This window comes from Silurus aristotelis (genome assembly GCF_946808225.1).
Source record: "Silurus aristotelis genome assembly, chromosome: 12".
NCBI lineage: Eukaryota > Metazoa > Chordata > Actinopteri > Siluriformes > Siluridae > Silurus > Silurus aristotelis.
The window spans coordinates 8,309,259-8,328,662 of NC_139585.1; the positions used below are offsets into that span (position 1 = coordinate 8,309,259).

At 38.0% G+C, this 19,404-nt stretch overlaps 1 protein-coding gene across 2 annotated transcripts in view; it reads left to right on the forward strand.

Annotated features, from left to right (window-relative positions):
* dock1 (dedicator of cytokinesis 1) overlaps positions 1 to 19,404 on the forward strand; it is a 291,553-nt gene that overhangs the window by 254,126 nt on the left and 18,023 nt on the right. For both annotated transcript variants that reach the window (XM_083556371.1, XM_083556372.1), the window contains exons 40-46: positions 89 to 193; positions 6,922 to 7,063; positions 8,058 to 8,139; positions 10,871 to 10,955; positions 11,934 to 12,020; positions 14,237 to 14,413; positions 17,609 to 17,692. In XM_083556371.1, coding sequence (XP_083412497.1) covers positions 89 to 193; positions 6,922 to 7,063; positions 8,058 to 8,139; positions 10,871 to 10,955; positions 11,934 to 12,020; positions 14,237 to 14,413; positions 17,609 to 17,692 — 762 coding nt within the window. The remainder of the gene's footprint in view (positions 1 to 88; positions 194 to 6,921; positions 7,064 to 8,057; positions 8,140 to 10,870; positions 10,956 to 11,933; positions 12,021 to 14,236; positions 14,414 to 17,608; positions 17,693 to 19,404) is intronic.

A 19,404-nucleotide genomic window follows, 5' to 3' on the forward strand; every position in this document is an offset into this window, starting at 1 on the left:
ACCGCATGCATGTTACACGTGCATCAACAGAGTGAAGAATGAGAATGTAAAACCTCCTCCTCTCTAACTCACTCTCTTTCTCTCTCAGAGGAAGCAGGCACAGTTCTACGAGAACATAGTGAAGGTTATCAGGCCCAAACCAGACTACTTCGCTGTGGGTTATTATGGTCTGGGTTTCCCTTCATTCCTCAGGGTGAGTTATTTTTGCAGTTCATTGAAATCTTTGCATCCTGTTGAGTTTCTGAGTGAAAACAGAAAAACTGATGTTGAAATGTATTTTCAAATTCCCCAAATTCTTTGAATGAAATGGGAGTCTTCTTTAAGATAAACCAGCTGGTCAAAATTGCTTTTCTATTCACTGTTCATGTCTTAATACTACATCTGACCATGTTGATAAAGGATAACAGAATGGCTAAAATATAACTCAGTCTTGTTTGGACAAAATGGCATTTTCCTTTTTATCATTTAGTCCTCAGAGTATGCAAATGTTTGCACTCTGACGTCCTCATGAATAAATTACTTAAAAGCAATAAATAATCTTTGCTTTGCACACCACCGCAACAAATCCTTTTGCGGATAAAGGTCGGTAATTTGGTCACAAACCAAATGTTTTATAGTATTCAGTGTTGGTGACTGGCACTAGTGCTCAAACAGGAATACATTTTGACACTCGTACATTAGTTCTACAGACTAACTGGATGTAAGTCGCTGTTATTTAACTCAAACACACCGCTGACATGATATCATTATCACGAACGTGTTATCACAGGCTGGAGCTGTGAAATAAAATGAAAGCTTCAGTGCAAACATGTCCAGATCTCAGCTAAAACACCAGGAAGTCCCATACGTATAGATCTCACAACTGGAACCCCGAAATATCCATTCATTCATTCGTCGTGCTCTCTGTTGATTAGTCTGATTAGTGATAATCTGTCAACAATAATATACAATAAAATACAATTTGCTTTTTATAAATACAAAATTCAGTTGGATGTTATCAGTACAGCAGTTGGTTTTATGTGGATATTTTTTCTATAGTCTTTTAGAAAAGCCAGGTTTTAGGAGACACTAAAACTCACTTGCTAGTCTGTTGGCACACATTTAACTTTCTCTTTACTGTAACACATGGACCTTTAAACTACTCAGTACACTGCAAATCAATTAGCCACGCTCCATCTGCCCTACTATGTCTCTGGTCAGCTCTGAGTATGATGGCAGAGTTATAACCTCTGCATTGAGATATTTCATGGTGTGCCTTAAATCTCCCTCTTTTTCCTCTCTCTTTCAAACACTTAGTGTGCGAATTGCCATTTTCACATGTTCCGCACTCTTGCCGTCATGCAATTTCAGGATATTTTCCACTCTCGTGAGATTGAGCCAAGCAGCTGGGTGCTGAGGCACTCTTCTGTACTTCTTTAATAGAGAGCTGGGATTGTAATAACCATTTTTGCCCAGGCTTGCCATAGCAAGTGCATAGGAACATGGGAATAATCAGTGAAAAATTGGGGAATATATGGAAAATTCCATTTCATTATCATATAAATGAGTAAGAATCTTTTTTTTTTTTAAGCGTTGTGGACTGAATTTACCTTTTCTCAGTTGATTTTTTTTTTTTTTTATGTTATAGAACTTGTGACTTGCCATCAATGCCATCTGTTTTTAACAAAAGTCATAATTCCGTATTTCTCAGTTTTTTTGAGTGCCTGCTTCTTGGCAGTGTTCATCAAATAGACGAACGTGACGAGAAAGCTTTTTAAACTGGTGCCGATGTCACTCTTTGGACTTGCTTCCTTTTCTGTGCTGACTGGCATGCTTAATTATCAAAGGTAATCAATAGCTCCAATAAAGCCACTTTGTTTTCTTCGAGCCGAATTGATTTTAGGCAATAGGACTTCATTTGTCTGCTTATGAAGGCATCTATTGCACGAGTGGTTGGGAGGTAGGTATCGTCACACAGCCAGCAACATTAAAATCTCAGCAGTTGCTGTGATAATATAGATTGATTACAGCATGTGACGCAACAAAAGCTGTGCAACGCAATCAAATATTTTGCTAATTAAGCATTGGCTTATTGGCCACACCTCAAAAGCTTTACAAAAGTTGTCCCAGAATTTTTGATATTGGGGGGGGGGAAAGGCTTTACTTTTCAAGTCTACCCTGTTGCACACATACTTTATTTTATTTTTCAAAAAGAGTGTAATTAAGCCTCTTCTTGTGTGAGTTCCCAGGATTCTGGTGATTATAGATTTTGATTTAGTTTCCAAATGAAATTATTCACTATTACTAAGATAAAACTTGAGTCAATGCTGTTTTTTTTTTTTATTTTTATAAAGTGCTAGTCATGGTGACAATGTGACATCATCTGTTAATATTTTGCCTAATAATGTAGTCACTATGCGCCTTGATTTTCAGTATATGCGTGTTTTCACATTTGCTATACTTTTTCACCATAGGGAACTGTGTTAAAATTTGGTGTATAGAAAAAAATGTGTAAGATAGTTTCAAGTACTCATTTAATGCTGTGTGACACTGCAGAACTATTGTCATCACAGAGTGGTGAAAAAAACCTGAATAAAACGATATTAGCTTTACTCTTAGTCATCCTTATTTGCTAAAACCTCATTTATTTTGCTCACATTCTCCTTTCTTTTGTGTGGATACTCAGTTAGAAGAGATCAAGACTCGTAAACTGTGGAGAAATAAAGCATATTTAACGCATATAGCATCATCTCCCCTTCCTCTGCCCTCTAATTTATGAGGTGCCATGTGCTCATTAGGATTCATGACAGACTGGAGTTCTTTGACAAGGTTTAAAAATGGCTTTTACTCTCGCAGTTTTTATGAAGGGAGTTACTTTCAGCTGTTGTCATTATCAGTTCTATAAATTCTTTGGAGTATAAGTTAGATTAATGGGGTTGTGTCATATAGAATGAAGCTAGGGAAAGTTAACTGTGGTTCAGTAATCTCATATGAAGCCACATTATGACCTCTGTGCTTTAATGTTTTCGCTAATGTTTTGTCTGTCAGATTTCATTATGATTTAGACTTCATGAGAAGCCAAAAAACAGTATCCACATCAAAAATAAACCCGAAACAGCAAATCTGTGCCGTATGTCGAAGTGTCTAATCCATTACATTACAGAGCTGGTGCTGTGCCAAGGTAAAAGAAGCAAAACGAGCTCCAACACACTAATTCCACATGCGGAGACTGTGTTTTCAAACTATATCCTCTGCCAAATTGAAAAGCAGAATTTGCCACTCGTTGTCATGCCCCTATGGCTGTAATTTGTTACTGCTAGTGTTTTAGCGTGGCTTACTGAGCCAGACCGAGAAAAAGTGTCTGTGCCGCTGCGCATCTCCGTAAAGAAACCTCCCCTGCAGCGGGAAAATAGAAAACGTGTTGCGCTTGCATTTTCCTTCCTCAAAGAGCCTCTTTGGTATGCACATGGAGCCATGAGAGGCATTGCATCGAACTCCACCGTGACCTGAATAGCCGCCGGCGCTAACATGCGCGCGCAGAGCAGACATGCCGCCGGTTGCCATCTTATCACACGGAGCAGATATTGAGACGCACCTCAGATATATTTCATTTCTACAGTGCACTTGCTTAATTGGAAGACTGAAATATGTGGGTTCAGGTGGTTTGTAGAAGCTGAGTGAGCTCTTTCGCTGCTTGCTTACACCTCAATTCTGTCCTGATGCACACACTCAGAGGGGGAACATATGGCTGTCTGAGTAAGAGCCGCAGTGTGTTTGATTGACTCTGAAAGCTGCGTCAAAAGGGTGGGAGCTAATTGTACGTTTTCAGCCTGTCACAACTCCTCCGAATCAACTGCTTCTGCTCTTTCTGGACATGACGTCAAAATTTGTATAACAGCAGAATCAGTCCATCGTCTTTACCGAGGACATGTTTAAGCTGTGACGCATTTTTGTAGCAGAATGGCTGAAAGTCTTTATATACTTATTTATCCACCCCTCTCCCAGGTGTTGGTTGTGCATTATTAAGGCTGTATATAGTAGCAGTGTTAATGTCTGCATGGGAACCTGACAAACAAATATCACTGTATCTAGCAACCATACACTTTATACCGCATCGATAGTGAATTCTCGAATCAGATGTGCAACTGTTTTAGCACTTCCATGTGTTTTGAGCTATTCAAAATATTCCTCCTAATGACGGAGGATATAAAGTTTCATCGGTCCACCAGCCTCTGCCATTTTCTGGCTAATATATTAGGCTTATGTTATCATAACCAGACTCTCCAGACTAACGTACCAAATGCACTTGTGTGGAACATGCGAATGCAAATTCTTCAGTTTATTTGTAATAGGCCTGTCATTATAACTGTGGGTCTGTGCTGACTGTGATTGACCATCCTTATGTAAATTTTTTTATGTTGGCCAAGCAGACCTTAGCAAATCAAATGTAATCATGCATTTGTAGTACATTTGACACTTCTTATATTAGAGGGGTGGCAACCAAACGTGCAAATCATTTCACAACTATTCATTACATGACTGATTTAATGACAAAATTGCAGATTGGCCAAAATTTGTCTGTTGGTTGGCATGACATGATTAGGCTTAAATGTACTATAAAGCAGTTTGGTAAGATCCCCGGTCAGGGAACCGACCCCAGCCATTAGGGTTGCACAAGCCTTAGTACCGGTCCTAAGCCCGGATAAATGGGGAAGGTTGCGTTAGGAAGGGCAACCAGCGTAAAAACATGCGCCAAATCAAAACACGCGGATGGTCCGCTGTGGCGACCCCTAACGGGAGAAGCCGAAAGAAAGAAAGTATATCCAAACCCATTTAGCAGTCATTCTAATGAAGGTTGTCATAATGCCATACCTGGCTGTAATTTATCTTAATAGTCTTGGAACCTTTTTTTTTTTTTTTTTTTTTTTTATAAACAATATTTCCTCTGCCGTAAGTCATGACTAGGTTCCAAATCACAGCTCCCATCATGTCCACTGTTGATCAGGTGCTGGTTGAGATAGTTTAAGTTGTCTCTACGTCCATTCTGCCAGCCAGGATTATGTTGGTGTGTGTGTGCGGTGTACGACTTGGGTTAGGACTAGCTTGCGTTCCGGCAGCCCTTTGTATTGACTGTCCCAACTTGCCAGACGAGCATGTTTGGAGTTTGGAGCACATTCAGGAAACCCATTTCCTAAAACGCCACTGTTGCCGTTGAGCTTGTAGTGACCTTGTCTTCCAGAGAGCGCTGCCAAGAGACAGCTCTAGCATCATGCTCTCTTTGAATTGCAGATTACTGTGGTGCATTTTAAAATGTACATTTGCTGCTAAATGTGCTGCCAACCCCAATTTCAGATTCAGAATGTAAATAATCACACTACAGCTGTCCTCGAGCTTGTCTTTAGCTTTTTTTTTTTTTTTGCTTTATAAGCAAGTTAAATCCATATTTAAAGTAAGATTTTGTATATTTGTAAAGACTTTTATTTAAGAAGTGGTTCCCAAAATCACAAATCCTTAAAATACAAGGATTCGAGTATTGTGTTGTTTGAACATGAAGACAACAACAGACATTTTTGTACAGTAGTAGGTTTTATATCGAGTGCAAACTCTCACACATTGAACACACTGTGGAATTATATGCTCATGAGTATTATAGTGTGTATAAAGAAGCACTTCTAGTGTCTAGAATCGATGCACATTGATCTGAAGAGCTGGAAGTGCTTTCTCTCTCACATCCATTATTTATGATTTATGCGATAGGTGTGCATTTGTACTATTGCAGAATAAAATTGGCGAACACTGGTTTGCTTGGAGATCGGCTGCCTTAGCCAGGTTACAGTGGCATTTATGCTTGATATAGTAGTGGAAGATTTAATTTGTATTTATTTTATCATTACAATAAGACAGAGGTGCTGTCACTTTGAAGCACACCTTAACCACAAAATCCAACTACAAATGCAGGTCTCACTGTTTGTGTGTGTTGTTTGAACATCCCATTCCAAATTTCTGGAAAGATGTTCGACTAGGTTTTGGAGTGTGCTTGTGGAGATTTGTGCTCTTCCAGCCACAAGGGTGTTAGTAAAGCCAGGTACTGATGTAGGTGAGGAGGCCTGGGTTCAGTCAACGTTCAATTTCCTCCCAAAGGTGTTCAGTAAGGTTGATGTCAGAGCACTATAGCAGGACGCTCGAGAACTTCCACTTCAACCATGTAAACCGTATCTTCATGGAGCTCATTTTGTGCACATTATGTAAAGCCATCACATCTATTTGTGGTTCTTCCCCAAAATTCTTGCAAAGTGCTAGGCATGGACTTGTCTAGAACATCTAAATGGGCTGTAGTATCAAGATTTCACTTTTCTTGGATCTGATGGGTCTGATAAGTGTGTGTGCGCACGCACGCACACGTATAGGTACATTAAAGGACCAATGATGCGGTTTAGAAGAACCTCAAAGCAAGACAGTTTTAAAGTAATAATGGGTAATAGTTCTCTTAAAATCTGGCTTGTGTGCCTAATTTGTCCTTTATTTCTAAAAGAAAAGGACTGCTCATTTGTAGTCATTTATTCATTATCAACTGCTTGCCTTAACCTTGCTAGAACTGAGAACACCCTGCTGAGGTGGCAAGCAGCATCGCATTAGCACTTCATCTGAGGAACACCCCATCAGGCTCAAATCACATGCATACTTTTATTTGTAGACTTTATTTAATGATCTCATAACTGCCAGGACTGAACTGTTAACCTAATCACATGAAGGAACTATAACAGGCCACACTTAACTGTGAATACTAATGATAGCACAGTTCTGTTGAGTTTTCAAACCTAATTGGTTACAAAATTGTTGGGTTCCATCATTCTGTTGTTTACTTATACCATTGTGTGTAGGTCCATTGTCTCAGCCTGTGTGATGTGTGTATTAATCAGGTTTTGTCTTTGTGTTTTGCAGAATAAGATGTTTATCTACCGTGGAAAAGAGTACGAGCGAAGGGAGGATTTTGAAGCGAGGCTGCTTACACAGTTCCCCAATGCAGAGAAGATGAAGACTACCACAGCCCCTAGCGATGAGCTCCGCCATTCTTCCGGCCAGTGTATCCTTCCATATTGCTGACATCTTCACACAACACAACCATGTCCATGTTTCATAGCTGCATATTAAATCTAGACCCATTTAGGGTACCTCAGTTCCACAGCCCATCTGGTGGAACTTTTGAAGGTTCTCGATTAAATTCTGCAGCAGGCTGGAATTTAAGAAATACATGTGATTAGACAGCAGAATCCAAAAAGCATTAAGCATCCCAGAAAACCATGTTTTCTAAAATTGTTCATTTTTCATTTATTTTCTCCCGCTTATCCGTAATTCGGGTCGCGGGGGCAGCAGCCTAAGCAGGCCCCCGCCTTCGACTGCTGCCCAATTCTCACAGCACCGTCCCTTACGGTCCCTCCTGCAGGTGGTGAGCCCACGGGAAGGCGGCCCCACGTCACTCCGACGTCACGGACCTTGATATTTCCCTCGTAAGGGACCCCCGGAGCTTAGAGGGTTAAGGGCCTTGCTCAAGGGCCCAAGAGTGGCAGCTTGGCGATACCGGGGCTTGAACCCCAGACCTTCCGATCGGCAACCCAGCGCCTTAACCGCTGGAGCCACCACTCCCCCGTTTTCTAAAATTGTATATGGGTAATTGCTGTAACAGGTTTGCAGAGTTAAAGACAATATTAAACCATACTATAACTTGTAACACAGAAAAAAACAGCAAAAGGCAGCAAGTAGGAGTTTTATGTAAAATGTCAACATATTGAGACTTGAATGTACAATTTTTGTATGTTTTCATTTAGTGTATTTTATTTCCTTTACTTAAGAAATCCAAATAATAAAATGAACATGCCTTGTTATGGTTCTGTCTCTGCTAATAGGTCAAAGCAGCACTTCAGTCACAAGTTATATTGCTGCCTCAACTTCACATATATTCAGTATAAAGTGTAAAACTTTTATAAAATTAAATCATCAAAATGTCTATTGTTTTGCCATATATTTATTTCTGTTTCATTCTGAGCTGATTTGAAGTTTTTACTTAACTCTGTGTGTAGATATTCAGTGTTTCACAGTGAAGCCGATGCTTGAGCTGCCTCCAAAATTCCGAAACAAGCCTGTGTGTGAGCAGATAGTCAGGTATCATCATCATCATTTATCTTCCTTCTTGTTTACCTTAACAGAGCAGCATTCACGTGTTAAAACACATGCTGGTTATTATTGTTCTGAAAGAGAAAAGGAGACACGATAGTTTGAAAGCAAAACTTTAATTGTTGATCTTATTCAATCGTCATGTTTTGTGCAATTCATCAGTGTGAATCATCTGCAAGAATTAAAGTGTTTTTTTTTTTTGTTTTTTTTATAACTGTATATTTATTTTATAAGTGATTCTTGTCCACCTCTGACACTTGATTGTCAGTATGCGTAAGACGCTCGGACAGTTTTAGCAAATAATGCATTGCAGTGTTCCACTTCCACCGTATTTTTCGGACTATAAGCCTCTACTTTTTTCCCACGTTTTGAACCCCGTGGCTTAAACAACGAAGCGGCTTATTTATTAATTTTCCCTGTTTTTTTCCCGGTTTCACAAACTTCAAGCCAAAAAACTGAACCCCATAACATTAGACCAATGAAATTTTCGAAAAAACGCACCTCACCTGTGTTCTGAGCTGCACGGCTTCGGAAGAAAAAACGTTTTTTTTAAACGCACGACGATGCCAAAAGAAAAACTCTAGAGAGAAATAGTTGTGAAAGGAAGGAGGAAGACAGTGAATAATGACTTTCTTGGTCGGCTACTGTTTAGATACAAGCCGTTGTAACGCGTTGAGTCTGGATGAAGGGAGAGCTCACTAACTCCAGTTACAACAGAAATCATATAAGCACAGACAGGTTTCCAAAACTCGTGCTTTTTTTATTTTTCTTGGCAATAGCATTATGGGTTAGTCAAAGAAACGTAGAAATGAGCATCAGAAAATAATAAGGACATAATCCTCGTCTTGCACACATGCAGTAATACCGGAAAAAATGCAGTGGCATGCTATTCCCAAAATACCGCTATGCTCCTAAAGAATGCGCAACATATTTCACCCGTTACACCGTGTGTAACGTGTCTTCCGTTAAAGCCTGTGTAAAGTTCATTAGTGTAGACACCTGCGGCTTATAGACAAGTGTGGCTTATTTATGTTAAAAATAAAAATATTTGTAAAATTCAGTGGGTGCGGCTTATATATGGGTGCGCTTTATAGTCCGGAAATTACGGTACTGAACCGGTCATATTTTTTCACATTGTGAAAGAAACCCGAGTTCTTATTGTCTTTTAAATGTTCATGTTTCATGTTGCCTCATGTATTAAGTATAACACATGCTCATGGGAGCAAAATTCATAATGTTATTACTTAGTTCAATTAAGCAGTTACTAATGTAATTGAACTCAGAAGTATGACAAAGTGATTGTGCTCTGTAGGAAATGAGTGAGGCTTCCAGTATCTTCATCTTTATTCTGATATTATCTATGCTGATAAGGCGGGATGTTTTGCAGCCTCAACTACAACAAAAAAAGCTTTGCCTGCCAAACCTTTGGCAGAGCTTCAGTTTTCTCTCATCACATGTAAAAGCATTGTCATTTTCATGCTTAGTAAAGGTTTGCTAGAATTGTACCGTAGTGCACTTTAGTTTCTGCTTTTACATGCTATAAAGATTGTCGAGCATCTGCTAAAGCTAATTTATACACTTAGGTTATAGCAGCAGTCAGCTCACATCATTGGGGTGCATTGGGGTGTAGTGCTATAGGTGGCAATGTTTGAAGAAAAGAAAGCTTAAAATGGAGCATGCTACTTTTGAAACGAATGTGTAACAATAGCCAATAGGAGGAATGCTTTTCTTTATCAATAAAAAATTGCTTTAACTGCCTGTGAATGAAGGAAGCTGTAAAGATTTTCCCCAGAAAGCCTAGGGTAGCAATTTGAACCCCCGATAGCTGCTGATCTCTCATATATGCATGCTAACCACGTGACTGTTTTAACTTCACTTCAATTTCCTTTAGCACTTAAACTTGCTAAATGACGAGTGATCATAGAGAATCACTTACAGGCAGGAATTACTAGACAAATGCTCAAAAGCATGAGGATCTCATCTGTTTTGATATATTAAGTGTCGAAAATAGCTGTGTGAAAAATTGTATTTTTAAAGTTTAGTTCTTAGAGTGGAATTTAACCAAAGCTCGGCGTCTGTGTTTGTGGCTTTGCCTTGCCTTGCCGTCTTTGTATTCTTTCCATCAGGGTGGTGACACATTTCTTGTTCTAGTCAAACACACTCTAGTAGATGAATGAAAAGCCTGTACACATCCCAGATGGACTTTGATCTGGCTGGCATTGGAATGCTGCTTACTTTTGGGTTTGATATTTTATTCATATTGCACAGTAATTACAAAATCTAATTCAAAAGCCTCTGAGACCAGATGGCGTTTATTTCCAGGCAGTGAGTGTGAGGAGGAGATAAAACAGACAAAAAAAAGCTGTTTTTGCAGCTCATTGTCAGGGGAGGTGTATGTATATAAGAGAAATGTAGAGTTGTTGTCAGTTCTTTTTAAAATCTTCAGTGTCTGTCATACTGCTGGTTTCTGCATGCCCATCTTCTCCTTTCAGTATTTTTTTTCACTCCTTTTCATAAATAAATGAAGCCCATCCATTGTTTTTCTACAAGCGTTCGCGCTGCTCCTTATTCCAGCAGAAAGGAGATTCCTCTAGCCTTTATGACAGCTAATACACTGCAATGCCATCATATCACCTGCATCGGAGAGCTGACCCAGTGTCATGCTGTCACACTGAAGAGTCCAGTGACTCACTAACGGCTGCTCTGCTTTTCCTTACAGTTTTTACACCATCAACGAGGTCATTAAGTTCCAGTACTCCAGACCCATCCGCAAAGGCGAGAAAGACCCGGACAACGAATTTGCTGTATGTATGATTTTGATATATGATTGGGCAAGGGAGCAAGATGTATGCAGGGAACAGAAAGTGGGAGCTCAGTGGTTTAGGGGTTAGACCTCTAATCAGGAGATGTTGAGTTCAAATTCTTGCACCACCAAGCTGCCACTGCAAGACAAGAGAAGAGTGACTTTCATCAGTTATCTTCTTTATACAACCGACCAGTTTAAAGTAAAGGGCCTTGAACAAAGGCCCAATGGTGGAAGCTGCAAAAAAAAAAAAGGAATGCATTGTTTTATATATTTAATTAAATATTTATTTCGCCTATGGATTATCAACTAATCAACAAACAAACTTTGAACGCATGCACAAGGCTTTGAATTGTTTATAAAGTCTGTAAAGGAGTATCTCCTAAACTCAAAATGCTAATGTTCCCAGGTAATGGAGAAGAGTACCCGAGTACCTGCTCTATGCCCACCTTTCATGCATTCACAACTATTCATTTGCTTTAATATAAAAAGCCAGTTTAGCTTTTTTCAGTCACTCTGTCTCGGTATTAACGAGATCAACCTTTCTGACTTCCATTCCATGTCCAGGTAAACAGATCTGACCCATTGGTTAAACTTGACAGATCGTGTGGGGGTGGGTACTGAATAGGTCCAAAACACCTGCAAAATTTATACAAGAAAAGTATGTGAATATAAAAAAAAATAAAAAAAGGAAGTGCACCTATTTAAATGCCAAACTAGCAAATGTGGACATCTCTATCTGAAATTAAATTACTAACAGACATAATTGAGCTGCTGGTAATTAGAATTCATTCAGTTTCAAATTCACTGGACAAAATCTAATTTAAGAAGATTCGGTTTGCCATCTGAAGGTTCAGGAGAAGTTCAAACTAATAACTTTTTCCCTAAGTGCTCTGCCCTGTGTAGCCATTCCTCTGAGACTATAATTTCACCCATTACCTATTTGTTCTATTTGTGTTCATTTTGTTCTCCCTAATAGAATATGTGGATTGAAAGGACTACATATGTCACAGCCTACAAGCTCCCTGGGATCCTGCGCTGGTTCGAAGTCATCTCCGTCTCTGCAGTGAGTAAACTGACCCATTGTGTTCTCTGATGATCTTTTCCTCTCATTTAACTTCAAGCCATTTTTTTTTATAACCTAATGGGCCCAGGAGTGTTGGAATAGGGTTCGCTTGTAGAAAGAAATTGGTATTGATTATTAGATCAAAATATAGTGTTATTTTCGGTAGGGCTGAAACCACCAAAAACTCTCACAGCGTGACTAATTACACAAGATCGTACGAGTCATTTTACTTTTCTTTTATTTAAACTGCCTTCGAGGGTTGTAATAATTTAGAGGTGTGTGTGTGTGTGTGTGTGTGTGTGTGTGTGTGTGTGTGTGTGTGTGTGTGTGTGTGTGTGTGTGTGTGTGTGTGTGTGTGTGTGTGTGTGTGTGTGTGTGTGTGAGAGAGAGAGAGAGAGAGATTTATCAGCCTGAGAAAGTGGCCTGTCTGCAATATCCAGTAGTTTTAGATATTCTCACTGAATTTCCGTTTCCATGCTGCAGTTAACACTTTTGTGCCGATTAATGAGTTTGGATTGTGTTCTATAATAATTCAGGCCTTGATCAGGATTTTAGAGAATCTTTATGACAAAGCAGCTTCGTTAGTTTCTCAGCTTTAGTGCTTCTCCCATACAAGTCTTTCACTCTCTCTATCAATCCCTCTATCCTCTAAACCCCCCCCCCCCCCCCTTCCCCAAGTGTGTGGTGCGTGTGCGTAGTTCAAGCTGCTCTACTTTCACTCATCTCATTCCCAGCTTTTCCTTTACAAGTTGATTCTTATATTCTTCCTGCATCCTTACAAATGCAAATCCCCTCCTTTACTCTCCTTCCATCTTCATCCTGTGTGTTTTGTGTTTTTCTGTCCTAACTCAGATGTCGTAGTTTATTCTGGTAATCCTCACAACGTCCTCATTAGCTATTTGCAGAGCTGTGTGTTGTGGCCAGGAACAGACAGATTTGTTTGGGTCTCAGCTTCAGTCTGTCACAGCGTGGTGTGACATCCTTCTCACAGACGGCGAATGAATAAGGGACAATGCGCAGTAAATATCTAGTCCCAGCAGTAAAAGATCCAGATGTACAGATTACCTTTTTAAACCCCTATTTCAAAATAAAGGAGCAGATTTTTTTTTTTTTAAACTGGTATAGACGTGACATTTTCTTTTTAGCAGACGGGATAAGGAGGTAGTGGAAGATGGACACCAATGCAGACAATCTTTTTTTTATTATTATTATTATTATTATTATTGTTTTCTTTGAAATACAAATCGGTCAAAGCAAAAGCATATAAATTCATCTTTTAGCATGACATTAAATAAATATTAATATATTTATAGTAGCAGCTCATCCAGGTGATCTTTACTACATTCGGTTCCTGAAACTGTAGAACAGATCTTCTTCTTTCGGCTGCTCCAATTAAGGGTCGCCACAGCAGATCATCCATCTCCACACCCCCCTGTCCTCTACATCTGCCTCTTTCACCCCAACTACCTGCATGTCTTCCCTCACCACATACATAAACTTTCTCTTTGGTCTTCCTCTTTTCCTCCTTCCTGGTAGCTCCATCCTCAGCATTCTCCTACCGATATACCCCATGTCCCTCCTCTGCACATGTCCAAACCATCTCAATCTCGCCTCCCTCACCTCCTCTCCAAAACGTCCTACATGCCCTGTCCCTCTAATAAACTTGTTTCTAATCCTGTCCATCGTCGTCACTCCCAACGAAAACCTCAACAGCTTCAGCTGTGCTACAGATAAGGGTGAAAAAAATTATAATTATTAAGAAAAAGTGTCCCACGACATTTACCTTGATATTATTTAGCATTTTGGTACTACTTGTTAGTCTTAAAAAAAAAATTATGAAAAAAAAAGAAAGAAAGCCATAGTCCAAAGACCTCTTAAGAGTCATTAAAGGTTATATGTATCCCTTTAGCAAAGTGTTAACTTTTTTTTTTGGATTCGAAGTAGAAACTCATAAACTTTTTCTTTCCTCTCTAGAAAAAACTTTAACACAAAATATTTAAATATAATATAATAACCTTTGTACATTTTCTGCATTAGCTATAAAAATGTCACACCATGGCTTTATGTATATTTATTTTGTTTTATATTATATTATCATCTAGGAATATTAAGATGGTTTGACCAAGTGCTGTCCTTTTTTTTTTTTATTTTAATTTTATTTTTTTACTTTATTCTATACTTTTAATATTTAATCTGCATATCTCTGTGTTTTACAGGAAGAAATTAGCCCTCTGGAGAACGCCATGGAGACCATGCAACTGACCAATGAGAAAATCAACAACATGGTCCAGCGTCATCTTAATGACCCCAACCTTCCCATCAACCCCCTGTCCATGCTGCTCAATGGTATTGTGGACCCTGCTGTGATGGGTGGCTTTACTAACTATGAAAAGGTGAGAACAAGCAAAGGTTTTACCCAAGAGAAAACACACATCATTGTAATCAACTGATTGGATTAACTGGTGTTAAATGCTAAAAAAAAAAAAAAAGAAAAAACACCATTTATCTACCAGTACCAGTATTTTAGCTTTAGAGCAGCATCTCATTGATAATAATTGTGGTTAATTGAAGCAGCAATATCTAAATCATTTGTTTAGATACCTGCATGATGTCTCAGAAGGAACTAATCACTAAAGTGCTGCAGGAATCAAATGAACGCAAAAATAAAACACGAAGTGCCATCAAGGCAGTAGTGAAAAGCTCAGCATGCACTCTGATGACTGTTTACTTCTCTGGTTTATCTATTGCTCACTCATAACAATAAAACCTCATGGAGACTTTTTTCCCTGCCAAGAGGAAAGAAACCCTCTTCAGCATTTAACAGTGTTTTGAAATTGTGCTTGAATTTGTAAAAAATACATCTGAAGTAGGATAATGTCCTTTAATAGGCTTCTAGGAGGCTTACAAGTGCACCAAATTTCAGGTTCAAAATGATCTTGTGCAAACACACAGAGAAACAGCTGAGCAGCATCACAGCCTTAAGTTATTGTGTGAATTTGAAAAACTTGAATATTTTATTTAACTATTAGTTCCATAGCCAGATTTCTACTGACTTGTGTGGTATTACCTCTGAAAGGCAGAGAGATCAGACAACGAAGGCAGCCTGTATACATTTATCAATTCTCAATTAATAATGACTGAAATCTCAACTAATACACACAACTGAGCCGTTATTATAATCAGAGGCAAGTTATTATTCTGCTACTTTTTTATTTAAACAGATCTGAATACAAGATAAAAAAAAAACAGCAAATCAACTGCTGGGAAATATTGCCTTGCCTTAGTCGACAGAGAGAGAGAGAGAGAGAGAGAGAGACAGACAGACAGACAGACAGACAGACAGACAGACAGACAGACAGACAGACAGACAGACAGACAGACAGACAGACAGACAGACAGACAGACAGACAGACAGACAACTTTGTCATTGCATAGTACAGGTACACAGCAACAAAATGTAGTGTGGCATCTACCAGAATTGCAAAAAAGTAGCAATCGTGCAATATAGTTTCAAGAAGCAATTTGCCCTCAAGTTTCAAGAAGCAATTTGCCCTCGTCTACAATCTGTAGAAGCCTATAAAATGTAATATATATTTTTTTAATCTATCTTTAAAAGCATGTACAATGTGAGCTATGCAGAAATTTCCCAGGAAACCCTTTGGCATTTTTCCTTTCATTTGTCTCTTAAATAGAAAAAAAAAATGCTTCTTTTTACCACTTCTGCCATTTTTATAATATAAAATATATTATAAAATTGTATTATTTCCCCACGAAAGGGCATATAAATCAGTGATTTGTTTAGAATAATCAGACAGCTACAGTTTAGCACATTTATATTAGTTTGTATTCAGCTTTCCCCTCGCTTACCATTTGAATTGAACATTGAAAAGTTTAACGGTATTGCTATTTTGAGTGGTATATGTCTATCATTGTTACACATAATGTATTATGAGTACATGTATAAAATGCAGGACCACAGACATGAACCTGTAATTCCAGTCGCTTATTAACTCTCGAATCTGATTGATCGACAGCTCTTCCGATTGAATTTCTGATGACAGTTTGACGTTGATGTGCTAGTCTAAGTGTAACGACAACTGTTTCTATCATAACATCAAACTAAGATGGCACTTTTTTTTTTTTTTTTTTGCCTAAAATTGATGTTTAAAGTAATTAAGTTAGTGAGTAAGGAATTTATTTCTACTATGATATTACTATTTAAATATAATTGATAACTTGTTCTATGGCTCCACTACATTAAACTATGAATGGATTTTTAATTGATGCGAATTGCAATAGTATAAGAAGTGTAACTCATTCCAGGATATGCTGACCCTCCACTGTTAATTATTTAGCCTTAACATAGACATTAGTTTTCTCCAATTATACTCTATATTATAAAACAGTTAATTATACTCTATATTGTAAAACATCTAATTATACTCTATTATAAAACAGGTAAACAGTTCGTTCTATTCTATATTACAAAACAGTTAATTATACTCTATTAAAAACAGGTAAATGAAGGTCAATACAAGCTAGTGTTTGATTTCTTATTTTTTTGCATGTTTGTCACACTTTAATGTTTCAGCTCATCAAACTAATTTAAAATTAGTAAAAGATAACACAAGTGAACACAACGTGCAGATTTAAATGAAGGTTTTTATTATTAAGGAAAAACTAAATCCAAAAACCTGTGTGAGAAAGTGTTTACCCCCCTGTTAAAACTGTGGTTTATCACACCTGAATTCAATTTCTCTCGCCACACCCAGGCCTGATTACTGCTACACCTGTTCTCAATCAAGAAATCTCTTAAATATGTCCTGCGAGGACAAAGTGAAGTAGACCAAAACATCCTCAAAAGCTAGACATCATGCTGAGATCCAAAGAAATTCAGAAACATATGAGAAAGAAAGTAATTGAGATCGTACCAACAGTAAAATATGGTGGTGGTAGTGTGATGGTCTGGGGCTGTTTTGCTGCTTCAGGACCTGGAAGATTTGCTGCGATAAATGGAACCATTAATTCTGCTATGTACCAAAAAATCCTGAGTGAGAATGTCTGGCTATCTGTTCATGACCTCAAGGTGAAGCGAACTTGGGTTCTGCAGCAGTTCAATGATCCAAAACACAGCAGAAAGTCCACCTCTGAATGACTAAAGAAAAACAAAATGAAGACTTTGGATTGGCCTAGTCAAAGTCCTGACCTGAATCCTATTAAGATTCTGTGGCATGACCTTGAAAAGCCCTTCAATGTGGCTGAATTACAACAATTCTGCATAGATGAGTGACCAAAATTCCTCCACAGCGCTGTAACAAATGATTGCAAATGCTTAATTGCAGTTGTTGCTGCTAAGGGCGGCCCAACCAGTTATTAGGTTTAAGGGGGGCAAACACTTTTCACACAGGGCCATGTAGTTTTGGATTTTGTTTTCCCTTAATAATAAAAACCTTCATTTAAAACCCATATGTGGGTGTATCTAGATTGTTCCTGATTGTTTTATAAAAAATGTTATATGAATGTGTTGTCGTATGTCATTCGAATGAACTCAACGCCGCCTCACGTAATCTCGATCTCGTCCTCTGCAGGCGTTTTTCACAGAGAAGTACATACAGGAGCACTCTGAGGACCACGAGAAGATTGATAAGCTGAAAGACCTGATCGCCTGGCAGGTATGTACTTTACAGCTCTCAATCTGTGATCCTAAACAACCGACAGATAAAATCCAGCCAGAGACCCTTCTGACAAGACCACTGCTCACTAAAAGGATAATAATGATTTCCATGAAGCAATTTTTTTCAGCAAGCTCAGTGTGTGTGAGTCCTTTTTCCTGTAAGCAGATAGCACATTATAGAATAATAAATAGGAATGTTCACTTCAAGTTGGAAGTCTGAAGGATGTTTTATTCATCATAACCTATACTGCTAAATGGTAGTGAAATGGTATGTAACTAGTGTGGACAAACCTGTGAGGGTTTTTCAGAGGACCATAAAAAAAAAGAATTAATGAAAATTCATAGTCTTTGTTGTTTTGTAGCAAAAACCTATCCATAATTTACTGTTAACACTTGAAACACGGCCAGTCTGCGAGAACGGGACAGAATTCTTGAAAGGTTTTTCATGGCAAATTTTTGAACAGTGATTATCTGAGAATGGATTTACAATTCTAGCGCAAAGTTAATACAGTGAGAATTGGCAACAGAATATTTTAATAAATTTGAGCATGATAGAAAATTAGCATACCTAAAAATATTTAATGGGTAATAATCTTTTTAACCATGTGTGACCTTAGAGATCTAACCTCTGGCCTGGATTCATTGTATATTTGCAAATTATTTATATAATTATTTTCTATAAATATATAAAGAATATATATATTATATATAATTATAATATACATTAATATTGATAATCTGTTATTTATTATTACACATGTAGTGTTATACTTTCTATTGTAGAACTGATTAAGATGGAGAACCGTTGCACAAACTTGTTTCAGCAGAAAGTCAGTTTTAAGTCATGTTTTACAGTCTCCTTCTCAGCAACAAAAAAATCAAAAGAAAATCATGATATTTATAAAATATAAAAAATCCAAATAGAATCAATCACACTTGTTTTGAAATTGTAGTCATTTTTGCTTGTTTTATTGATGAGGCTAAATAGCAGAATGCAGCAAGGTGGTAAAATGTGCACTAATACAGCATCAAATACAAGCAAATGCCATGAGGGCTCATAAAACACAGTTAAAACAAAAGTATCTGGAAGATGCTCCAGCATATGTTCTCGCAAATGTTCAGCCAAAGCGGCATATGCTTCAGTGCGAATTTTTATTACACTTATAAATATAGATAATTGCATCAATCGGTCGTGTTTTCAGACTCCTTGTAATTGTTTACTGTGTGCATGATCAGATGCTGAACCGGGTGGAGAAGGCAGTGGTCAGTCAGTCAGTCAGTTAACTTGTTATATGAAATACATTTTCCCATTTGTTCTGCGATACTGGTATTGCATAAATGTGCTTGTCAGTGGTCTCGTATCTCATGATCACACTGTGCAATTGGGTGCATGTTTTAGTTACGAATAATAGTGGACACCAAAGGTCCACCTCTCTCTCTCTCTCTATATATATATATATATATATATATATATATATATATATATATATATATATATATATATATATATATATATATATATATATATATATACATACAGTGGAACCCGGTTATGTCGATGTCCTAGGGGGTGGGTTGCCAAAAAGCATCGAGATAACCGATGATCGAGATAAACGAAAATCAATATGGCGGCAGTATATTAACGTGCTTGAAATTTCTTTATGTACATGATGTGCGTTAATAAATGAGAATGTGCATGCATGTGTTTTT